Here is a 12,798-nt window from a genome sequence, read left to right on the forward strand (position 1 = left end):
ATCAAACAGGCGATTGAAATTCCAAACTGGAGCAACCATTACCTATCACAGGGGAAAACGGCCACATAATTGGAGTGATTTCTACCAAACATTTTATCACAAGCGGCACCAAACCCAGCAGTGCTGTGTTGGGTTTCATGCCCAAATGTCAAAACTCTGCTGTCCGTGATCACATCACAACAAATAAATAGAAGGGATTTTCATTTTTTTTTTTATAAATCCAATATTCAGAGAAGGTAAAGTTAAGGTTCAAATGCATCCAAATCTTTAAAAAATAGAACCAAGAACCAAGAACATCCCCTCCCCCCACCCTCCCCCCCAAAAAAAAAAAAATGGGGGAAAAAAAAAAAAAAACCCTCACATATGAGGGCATTCTTACGAGGGAAAAATCTTCAGAAAGAATTTGAAGAAAGGAAAGAAGGTATACATACGATTGTACCTTCACAACATGAGGGACAGAAAATTCAAAATTACTTAAAAATGAAAAGGGAAACAGCCAAGAAGCAAGGATTGCAGCATCAAACCAAACCCACCCTCCCCCGTCTCCCCAGTGAAAGCATATGAGCTTTGCCAAAGTCCTTTCACCACTCCATTTTTCATGTTTGGCTCCTAAATTAAGGAGGTAACCTGACCCCCACAAAGATTCAGGGAAAAAAAACAAAAACAAAAACAAAAACACAAAAAAAAAAAAAAAAACAAACAAACAAACAAACAAAAGCAAGCTGGGGGAGCAGCCAGGGGAAGCAAAATCGAAGTTTCCGAATGAAAAAGACCAACCCATGCTGATCCCGACAAACTCCTTTTGCCCCCCTCCAATTTTGGGCCTATCTTTAGTGTTTTTTTAACAGTTTTTTTTTCTCTATCCTTTTTTCCCTTTTTGGATCATTTTTCTATCATTCCATGGCAGGGCCAGGGGGTCCATCTCCCAGAAAAATCAACATTTCACCGTCATTAAACCCCCCCCCCCCCCTTCCTCCCAAGCTTACCCTCCTGCATCCCACGAACTCTATTGTATTTTCATGTGCGCTCTAGCACAACTCTCGCTTACTTGAATTTCTTGATGAAATGAAGCTATCAGAACCGATCTGAACTGCACCACGGCCCTTGACTTCACTGCTGGATGGCTGTGGCTGGTTAACTATATCCCCAGACAATGATCTACTAAGCAATGCCTCAGCACGAATATCCGCTTGACTGCTTGCACTAACACCCTCAGTTCTCTCCTCCAGTGAAAAACCCTGGACACGTGCTGCCAACATGTCATTACTAGATCTTCCAAAGGTCTGAGAGCCTGTAACTATAGGGAACTGAACTGGTCGCATTACCCATCTCATCCAATCATTACGCTTCCTTACCTTGGCCCCCTGCAATACAAGGAAAAAGGGAATACGACACTACTAGATAGCCTAAATCAAATTGACAGCATCAAGGTCCGCTGGATTACTGGCCCCAGCTAAAAATAAGAGAATGAGAAAAATGAAATTTGCAACAATTGAAAGCATCAAGATAAATCATGAATGACGTAGACTTGTACCTGTACTTCCACAACATTTGATGTTCGCAGAGCATCCAATATAAGCTGGATATTATCTGTCAAATTCTTAACCTAGAACAGGCATGCGCAAAATTAGAGCAACCGAAAGAAAAGATACTTCAAATCAGTTGGATTGGCAAGGGCAAAAAATGTCACAGCAATATCATCAAATTTTTAGAGGCGCAGAGACTAGAAATAGTAACAAGAAAGTTCAAAATGTATAATTTGATAATCTAAAACTAGAATTGTGCTGCAGCTAGACTTGTAACAATCACCTGCAGAACTAGATGTATTGCTAGGTATCACTGGTTCAGAGGAATCGTAGGAAATAATGGATTGATAGGTCAAATTAAAATATAAAATGGCAAACAAGGAAAACCATTTCCAGATTCAATTCACCAAATTCTATTTAATGTTTTCCTCACATATTTTAAGGTGCATACCAGGACGAAATTTAAATCAGACATGTTATTTATACACAAAATGCATAATCAGTTGCACAGAAGGTTCAAGCATATATAACAAAATAATTCCAAAATTCAAACTGGTGGTCCTCTCTGGGCATACGTCTCTATCAGAGATTTGAATTGAACTGTCACCATTGTCCATTTTTATAGACCTTCACTTGCATTTTTCTTTAAAAAAAAAAAAAAAAATTATAAAATAAGAGGCATTGCAAAGAAGGCAACTTCCAACCCCCATCACCATTGTCCATTGTTATAGACCTCGCTCAAATTTAATTTTTAATTTTTTAAAAAAAAAATGAAAAATAAGAGGTATTGGAAAGAAGCCAGATCCTAACCCCACCAGTATGATCATGAACAGGAATTCTATAGATGCTATGCCAATGCTAAAATTAATAATTCCCAGTGACAAAACTACACAAAAACCTAGAGTGATTTAACACCTGTTCAACTAACCCAACAAAGATCCAATACATAATTTTATCAAGAAAGGATGCAGTGCATCAAAATGAAATCAAAGCAAAAGGCTCCTAATTATGCCAACTAGCATGCAACTTTCATATGTGAAGCTCCAAAGGCAGGTTTAAAAAATATATATAATAAAGTCGAGTATTGCACAAAATTCAGTAGAGAAAACTGCTAGCCTATATAATGGTAAAAGTAAGGCAGGATAATGTGAACTGCATAGGGTTTGATTAAATTTTACTCATAGACAAACTAGTGAATCTTCTAAGTTCTAAAGCAGCAATATATTTATAAACTAATGATGAATAAGAAAAAAAAAAAACACGTGGACACACAGGCAATGTGACAATCACGAATGTACAAGAATTTATGAAGTAATCAAGGCACACTTTCTAAAGAGCAGTCTAACAAATCAAGTTTTTCTTTCAGTGATATTCAAGAAGTTTTAGATTTCTCATTAAAATATGTTTCCAACCCAAGGAAACCTTAAGGATTATATCACTAATGCATGCATACAAGTGTGCAGCACACACAACAACCTAATAGCGCACCGGTGAAGCTCAGTGACTCACTTAACTCAATGGTAAAAGTCAGACTATATATAAGTCAAAAGAATTCAATACTTTGCAGTTTTGAAAGACAAACTCAATTTTCAAGGCAATTCCAAAGGGGAGGATGAAGAGCTTTTAATCCAAACAAGAGTACCCATTACCAATATAACATAATCTAAAGCATAAGTATTTAAGATAGTCTTCCAAGCCCTATTCAATATATTACTTGATATGCCTGAAGTTAACTTTGAAAAAAACATAATGCAAGAATCAAAAGAAATTACAAGACATATCAGTATCTAGCATAATTTCATCATCAATATTCAAATGGGGAAAAAGCATGTAGAGATAATCTTCCAAGTCATATTCAGTAAATTAATCCATATGCCTAAAATTCTTCAAGTTACTCCTAAATGAATACATCCATAAATGGACACGTAGTCGAGTTCTGTTCTCTTCTTTTTTTACTGCTACAATGTTTCAGCATGTAACCCAACTAAGCAAGGGGAAGGACGAAGAGCTTTCAATCCAATCAGGAGCACCCATTACCAATATAACATAATCTGAAGCATAAGTATTAAAGGGCCTGCTTGGTATCATTGCTGTTTTCTATTTTCTATTTCTGTTTCTCCACAGTAAAGAAACAGATTATAAATTTTTTTTTCTGTTGCCAGTTTACAGCTATTTGCCAAAAAATTGAAAACTAGATTTTATAGTTTTCAGTTTAGGCAACCTGTTGCCAGAACTTTTAATATCCAGAAATAGTTTTGTTTGGATTAAATTATTCCTTTTATACACTTTTAAATTAAAATCAAAATTAAATGATCTTATGAATTTAAATATAATTAAAATAAATATATATATATATATAATTCAAAAAATAATAATAAGCCAATTACAAAAATACTTAGTCTTTTACTCTTTTTCAATTGTCATGTCCAAAAAATATTTTCATTGTAAAGTAAATTTTGGAAAAAGAACAATTAAATAAAATAATTATAATAAATTTTATTTTTATTATAGTAATTTTTTTAATATGTATTTTTGTAATTTTATTATTTTAATCATATTTTATAATATTATTTGATTTAAAGATGAAAATGAGCATTTTTTAATTAAGTTTTTTATTTGTATTAGTTTTATAAATGTTAATCAACCAGATTACAGGTTTCTAGTTTTTAGTTTCTGTTTCTAGTTTTTGGTTCTCATTTCTAGTTTTCGTTTCTCTAATTTTTAACTGTAATACCAAACAGCCCAGAAAATAGTCTTCCAAGCCCTACTCAATAAATTACTTGATATGCTTGAATTTAACTTTGTAAAGAACATAAAAACAGAGTCGATAGAAATTACTAGACATATTAGTATCTAGCATAATCTCAACATCAATATTCAAATGGGGGAAAAGCATGTGGAGATAATCTTCCAAGTCATATTCAGTAAATTAATCCATATGCTTGAAATGCTTCAATTAACACCTAAATGAATACATCCATAAAAGGACACAATCAAGTTCTATTCTCTTCTTTTTGACTGCTACAATGTCCCAGCATGTAACCCAACTGAGCAACATACAATGACTGTTGTGCATACAGATCGGAAGCAGGTAACATATTAATACACAAACGAAATAACTGTCAGGTGTTCCAAAACTCTTATTACTAAGCAAGGAAAGTGAACTTCAGAAGGAAAAGTGAGCTGCCACCAAAAGGAACTCCAAAAAATAAAAAAAATAAAAACCTCAGAGCCAGTCCATCTCAACACCAGCATTGTTATTTCCTTCTCTTTGACATTCCAGCTTCCCCAGCAGAATGCAAGTATTATGAAGGAATTCAACTTTTATTGCTTGGTGAGAATAAAATTTCTAAAAAATAAATAAATCAATGAAAAAAATATTATTTTACATTATTATATGTCATTACCCTTTGATTTTTGTTAGTTCTCAATCATATTTGCATAGGTTTTCATTCTTAATAGTATTTAACAAAGAAAATACGATGGAAAGTTTGTGTCCTGACTTTCTTCTCCTTTCCTTTTCTCTCACAAAATCCTTGAACCAAATTGAGCCTCAAAGAAGTCCACAGCAGAAAAGTCACATGCCACCATTCCTGCCATCCTCTATGTCACAACACAAGAGCCAAACTCATGCACACAGATAGCATTCCTCTGCACTTTCAAAAACTTAACTGAATGACCAAAATGCAACTAGATAAACAAAAACCAGCGCGAATGACAGGGTAATCACCAATACAAGACAAGATGATTTACTGTTCTCCATTTTCATATGTCAAATGATTCAAAGAAGTCCAAAATAAACAACTTCAGATGGCATCTTTGGACGATCCCTACAGAAGCTAAGAAAGTCTTTTGTTTTCCGACTTAATGGAGGCTGCAGACATCCAAGCCTTGATTTTATTCATTAAAAAAACATCCAACGACCCACCCAAATAACCACCAAAAAATAAAAACAAAATCAAAAAGAAAGAAGACGAAAAAGAAGCAAGATCAATTTTTATTTTTATTTTTTTAAAAAAAAGGAACCATCAAATTAGAGGAGTCATTAAGTTTTTTAAAAGCTAATATATCTATAATGTCAGTTGTGCTTAGTTATATGGAATAAATGAAAATCACGAAAGGAATACAACCGCGACATAAGCACATCAGTATTGAAGATGCTGAATGGCTAAATACTTATATATACTGAAGATGCAGACTTGAAAAATAACAGAAAACAGAAGAAAAAAAATGTGGTGATTAGAAGATTGAGAGAGTTTTAGAAATGGAACTACATTTACAAAGCTTTTCGCATTCCAGTGGGAACAATATCAAGCCAACGGATAAAGTTGTATGAATGCTTGCTTTGGATGGGAGGTTTATGACAATCTCCCCGTCAGATGATCACTATGGAGGATGTCAGCCACAAGAAACCTAACCTACAGAAGAAGATTGAGAACCTCGAGAACATCCTAAGTGTGGCTAGCCTTTTCTGGTAAATCCTCGCCAACACGCCACATTTTCTCTGTCGCACAACTTCAGTCGGCTCTTAGTTGCATGGGGTTCTGTGAGTTGGACTAATTTTTAACAGCCTTTCAGGAGGTGCTAGGTAATCCAGTGACTTGGAGCAAACCATCTTTATAAAGGGTAGATTAAGTCTATATGTCGGCATGTCACACTGTTCACTAATGGGGTGGATGAGGATGTTAAAAAGGAAGAGTGCATGGATTATTATTTTAAAATTGGATTATGAGAACAGAGAACCTGTGACAGGGAGTTGGAGAAGAAGGGTTTGGTGTCGGTTTGGAGAAATTTGATAAGTCATCTGTTGGTCTGCTCTACGGGAATATGCATGATATGTGAAAGGCCAATAAATTGGTTAATGCCTCTAGGGGATTGATATATCGTAAAGTTCTTGTTTTGTTAAGAAATTTTTTAGAATATTACAGAATTGAGGATCAACATGTCTAAGAGTGTTGTGGCTAGCATTAATGCAGATCACTGTGAATTAGAGGAGTCTTGTCTTTAGTTGGGTGTTCAACTGTATCGTAGCCTCTATATTCTCATTTACTTTTTGCTCCTTAAAAATCTCAGTCAGTGTTGCTGAAAGAGTAGAGAAGACTGAGGGGTTTTTTATGGCCCAGTATAATTGTATAAAGGATAGCAGGAGGGTTACCTAGGACGTGGTTACAAAAACTAAATCATAAGGGGGTCTACTACTTGGTAATTTGGTTTCTGAGAACCTCTCTAGTGGGGAAATGGTTATGGGGCTTCCCCCATAGAAGTCAATTCCCTATTTGGCACACAATTATGAATATGATAAGCATTTGTTGTAATGCGTGGGAAAGGGATGGCAGCAGTAGTGAGCATACTTCTCATGCAAGCCCTTGGAAGTTTGTCACATTTTCCATTTTGTTTTCATACTTTATTCCATACACGCTCCAATTGCTTCTTTTTATTTGTTGGAGGGGGCTCTCCTTCCTAGCATTTTCTCTTTTTTCTTTCCTTTTTTCTAAAATCTTAATAAAAGAGGGATCTACAATCAAGGTAATTTGTTGAGATATTTGGGTTCATTTACATCACTTGTTGATTGATTCACATATTTGGTTGGGGGATACTTCGAATTTCTTTCTTTCTTAATCACTTTTCTTCATTTATTACCATTTCCTATTGAAAAATGTTATTTGGAAGGATACAATTCCTAAGCTATGCCCTGGTATTCTTAAAAGGATTAATACTAACAATTTATTACAGGTGCAGAATAAAGCATTTGCATGATGCGTTCAGAATCTAATGAGCCAAATTAGCATCTTTTTCTACATTGCTGAATGGCGAGACAGCTCTGGGGAACAGGTAACACTCTTTTCCCTTGTTTGGTGACGCATGGGTTCTTCCCACAAACAATATATGAATGCATGTTAGTGAAGCGTTGGGGTTTTTGAAGTAAGAAAGGCACAATATTTGTGGAGTTGTGCTAAGTCACTGCTATCTATGCTATATTAAGGACATTGTGGAAGAAGATAAATGCAAGCATTTCTCAAAAATCCCATAAATAAGGCAACGGAATCATATCTTTTGTGGGATAGAGTGGTTTTCCTTTGCTCCATTGGGTTCTTATGGGATGTTTCAAGGAACACCCTCGGTCTGACATGCAAATAAATTGTAGGGCTTCCCTTTTGTTTTTTAATTTTCTATAGGAAGACATCTTTTTCTCCATTTCTATCTTTCCATTCTCCTTCTTTAATGAATTTCATTTTTTATCGACACATCTTTGATTTGGAAAGCAAAAGGCCTGGAAAGCCAAGGATCTTCAAAGGGATTTCTTCTTTGCCCCCACAGGAAACCTGATTCAAAGGAAATACTAACAAAATAATAATAATAATAATAATAATAATAATAAAGAGCACCAAGATGGATTGGTGTGGTGCTTATGCACACCTACTGGGAGCTCCAGGCATGGAGATGCTTTCCTATCATGAATCTTCATCTCTCCTCACTCCATAACCCCTTTATACAGCTTTGAACAGAAGTTGAGTCTATTGCTCAAGCAAGGCTCCAAGACGTGAATAATGGTCCAAGGACACAAAAAAAAGGATCAAAATTAACTTACTATTTGCTCCTCCTAAGGGCTAGCTAAACTCACTGCAAATGGATGTTCAAAAGGTAACCCTGTTATGGTCGGGTTGGCTAGCCAAATCAAAGACAATGAGGAAAAGTGAATCAAAAAATTCACGCAAAATACAGGAGTGCAATGATGATATAAATGAGTTGTGGGCACTGCCACGGGATCTTTGTGTATCTTGGAAGCGTGGGATGAAACAGACTGGCAAACAATTGTGGAGCCAGAATCCAAAAGTTCTCTGGACTTGATTAAGAGGCATAGATCAGAGGATACCACTCAATTGTGCGATCCTATTCGCCAAATGCAGAGAACACATTGAGCAAACTGAAAAATTCAACACAAGTATCAGGAGACCAATACATGTGCTGACAGGTTGACCATAGTTCTGACTGAACTGGATCCTGGCCGATCCTCCTAAAGATCTGGAAGTGTCATTATTTTTGGCATTGTAAGGGATTCTATCCCCCCAGAACAAATCCTGTGAGTTCTTGGGCTTAAGCTCCATTCAAACTCAAAAGAAATGATGGCTAGCAAAGTTAGTGAAATAACTATTCCTTGGAATAAGATAGAATATAATGAAAATTTTACAATTGTAGGTAATAGCTATTCTATGTATGTTCCTTATTATTTCTTTCAACATGTAATAAGAAAGGAATAGATATTTCTATGGTGGAATTACGGAATAGTTATTCCTTATCTATTCCTTGTTATGGACTCATAAAAGGCTTTACATCTTTATTTGTTTTATGGTATCAACATAATAGTTTGTATAACTAATTGTAACTAACCTATCATAACTAATCTATTCCTAGGAGTACAGATTCTGCGAACCAAACGTAGGGTTAAAAGATAGCATCAAGGACAAAATACTCGTGAATCATACAAATTGGTTTGGCTTAAAAATGCAAAAAACTAATGTTAAAGGAATACATGCTCCAAGGTGAAATTAATAGTATTAGGAAGGATTACAAATAAAATTGGTTGAAGCCACTTAAATCAAGTAAACCTGGACATTTGGATGAGAAATCTAACCCAAAAAAGAACCACTGGTGAATGAAATAGGGGCTTTGCAAATGAGCAAATGACACACCTAAAATTTTCAGTTAATACAACACCAATTTGCTAGGTACACACTTAAAGATGTTACACTCCTTACTAACTCACATTGAAAAGTGAGAGATAACAAGAGCTGTGTAAAAGAAGAAACGCATGGACAAAGTACTCATTGGCCATGCCACCCAAACATAGAATGGAAAAAATAATTTCACCTAAATTTATGATCATGTACATACTCATTTATGCCAAGCATCCGAATCCGCATTGCAAGATGAGAAATCAAGCCACAAAATAATAATACAAATCCAAGAGAAAATTGGCTTTGCCTTAGAAAAACGAAAAGCATGTCAAAATATTTTAATATATCTTAATAATAAGACACCAACTTTCATGTAGGCAGAAACACAACATATGGAAAACTCTTTCTAATCCTCCATCCATCCATTTTCTTAGCATTGTGCGCATAATACAAAACGCATAAATATTGCCTACACAAAACACAATCTTAATATGGACAGCAATGATCTGCCATGAAGCATCTTTATCAAATTATCACTCAAAAGTCAAAATCCTCAATGTATTAACAATCCACTAGTCGCCATAGTTGTCATTGATATGACAAACAAGCATAGAAGTAAGAACTTAGGATGCATAAGAAACTTATTATCATGAACTAGCAACTAAACACAAATTCAGCTAAATAAAGAAGTCTTGTTGTCAATAAACATGTAGAAACCACTCAGTTATCCCCAAACAACTCACCTTGTTGAAGCCTGCTATTAATTTAATAGGAACCCAGCCTTGCTCATCCATGTTCTGCCTCAAGTATGCATCTTTAATCAAATTGTCATTACTGCAATAAACAAATGTGAGATGCAATAGCCATTAAGTCTCCAACACAGTTATAATAATATGATAATGATGATTGACCATACACAAACAATTAGCTACATACAAGCCAATGAAGAAAACCAGTACCTGAAATAATACTCTATCTGAGTCACCATCTTAGCATGCAACTGAGCATCCATTGCTGGGAAAATCATTGCATGAGGTAGTACCGGAGCAAAAAAAGGTACACCTCTGAAGGATTCATGTGGGATATACACCATTGGTGGTGATGCCACCTCTGACAATGGATAAAATTACAAATTAGCACAAACCCACATTTTGTTTAATAAAATAATAGTAATCACACTTCAATACAAGTATATCTTACCAAAACCTATGGGGCTGCCAAAAGGTCGAACCGGTGGGGGAGTAATGAAGGTGGATGAGTGATGTGAGGGTCTTATAAAACCCCTTGGAGTCGGAACACCTCTTTGTGGCTGCATATGGGTGTCTCTACTATTGTAATTTCGATGAGGATTCCAGTCATGATTCCCACGGTCATGGTCACGCCTGGCCCCATAATTGTGATGGTAAGAACCATCTCCTCGTGGATGCGGACTGCCATTGCCTCTCCTGAACGAACCACGCTGTTGAGGGTGATCACTGCTGCTATGAGATTGTGACCCTCTTTGCGCTGAGTCCCAATTAGTATTCTTATGTGTATGGTCTATTGGAGAAGGATTATTTGGAGGTATTTCCACCACTGCACCCGATGATACTGCAGCCACCTGAGCAACGCCGTTATTAGAAGGCAAAGGCGTGCTTGCTCCACCGCACTTCGTAGATTTCTCGCAAGCGGGTAATGCATGGTTTGGAGTAGAATTAGGATTTGCATTATTAATTACTTGCTTTTGTGATGACGGAGAAGAAGAAGATGCAATTCCAGCTCCCTGTGATAATAACACGTAAAATTAAATGAAATGCAAACATGCAAATCTGAGCGACCTTAAAAGAATATTAACACAACAAAACAATTATTAAATTTTTAAATAAAAAAAATAAATGTCAAGAACAGAAAACCTGTGGTGGGGCAACCGATGCTCCATCCGCGGGAGGCTTCAATGATTCGGAGGGCGATTTTGCAGAAGTCCTAGCCGACTCCGACAAAGCAGGCCAAGAAACCGCTCCCATGACCGGACCAACCTCGACGGCCACGGCACCATTCGAGGGCTTGTTCCAAGCTGGCTTCTTGCCAGCATTGCCGCTACCGTTAGCGTTATCAGGGCTCTCAAGTTGGGCCTCGGCCGCAAAATCGTCAGAAGTAGAAGCCTTCGCGGGCAAGCAATCGGAGGAAGGGTTGATTAGCTCCCGGGAAACGGCGGCCGCCGATGACGATGACGGCGAGGAGGGGGCGGCGGAGATCGACTCGGACTCGCCACCGCGGACAATCTGTGCCCACGGCGATGATACGTCTCTGGAGGCGCGGCGAGATTGGGGGCTGCTGAGGTTGTTCACAGAGGAGGGATAACGCGGAGAGTGAGTGGCTGCGGATGAATTAGCGGCGGCGGCCATCGAGCTTAGGGTTTCGGAAGAGTATCTATAGATGATCGGCGACGAAAGTGGGATACAAATGGTTCGGATGATCAAAAATTTTCCGGGGAGGATGATGATCTCGGATGAATTAGAGTAGCAGCAGAGGGTAATGTGAGGGAGTTCCAAAGATTCGTCGATGGGTCACTGAGGCTCCGAATGCGCAAAGAGCACGAGGCAAAGGCGAGCTACGGAGACGATCCCTCTCTCTCTCTCTCTCTCTCTCTCTCTCTCTCCGTCCCCTCTTGTCTTGTTTGGCTCTTTGCTATTGCATTGGAGACTTCCGGGGATGCCCGGTTTCTGGCTACGTGTCAATTTAGGGATGAGCTTTTTAGTTTCTGTGTTTTTTACGAGTGAGTTGCCCTTCGATTTGCGCATTTTCATTTTAACTATGCCAGCGAAAGCTCGTGGGACATCAGGTTTTATTATTATTATTATTGTTATTATTTTTATTTGATAGACCCATATATTTTATAGATACAAAATTTAAAAGAGTATTATACTAACAAAAAAAAATCAATTACCTCAATATACATTAAATAAATAAAATTCTTAGAAATATATCAAATAAAGTGTAAATGGGAGAATGCATCTAGAAAAAGACTTTAGAATGAATAAACAATTATATCATTATTTTACTAATTAATAAAATTAGAACAAATTAAAAAAAATACTATAACTTCAATTGAAGATCTTGATATCACCATCATATATTTATATATAGATTGCTTTGTCAAATGAACTACACATCTCAATCGATGTAATATTAGGGATGATGGCAACTTGAAAACAACAGATCAAAGAAAAATTTGACACATATAATGTTTTATATAACGTAGAAGTATCGATTATTAGTGACATGTAGCATAAATAGAAATTTACCCAAACGAAGGTCAAAAAGAAATAATGTTTCCTCCTCTAGAGTTTCTAGGAGTGGGGATGTAAACTGAACCGATTTGGAAGTAGTGGGTAGAATCCAAATTGGTACAACAATAATTATTTGTCTAGCCTAACACCCCGAATCCATCTCAAAACATTATTTATATCTCTATCTCGGCCTCATTATGATCTCGCCTCCCGTCGAGAATTCATATCCACCCCATCGAGTCTAAAGAAAGATGTAAAATTAAATGTAATCACACTTGGATTCCTATCAATGCCACATAAAACGAAAGTGACATGATTTCATTGCAA

General features: G+C 36.6%; 1 protein-coding gene across 1 annotated transcript; it reads right to left on the minus strand.

The window, feature by feature from the left end:
• Nucleotides 1–381: 381 nt before the first annotated feature.
• LOC131160409 (la-related protein 1C-like) lies at nt 382–11,922 on the minus strand. Its single transcript, XM_058116071.1, has 6 exons — nt 11,095–11,922; nt 10,403–10,964; nt 10,162–10,312; nt 9,946–10,036; nt 1,535–1,606; nt 382–1,364 (listed from the first exon to the last, which is right to left on the minus strand). Exons 1-6 carry the CDS (start codon nt 11,584–11,586, stop codon nt 1,029–1,031), a joined length of 1,704 nt encoding a protein of 567 aa, XP_057972054.1. The 5' UTR covers nt 11,587–11,922; the 3' UTR covers nt 382–1,028.
• Nucleotides 11,923–12,798: the final 876 nt, after the last annotated feature.

This window comes from Malania oleifera, chromosome 1 (genome assembly GCF_029873635.1).
Source record: "Malania oleifera isolate guangnan ecotype guangnan chromosome 1, ASM2987363v1, whole genome shotgun sequence".
NCBI classification, from domain to species: domain Eukaryota; kingdom Viridiplantae; phylum Streptophyta; class Magnoliopsida; order Santalales; family Ximeniaceae; genus Malania; species Malania oleifera.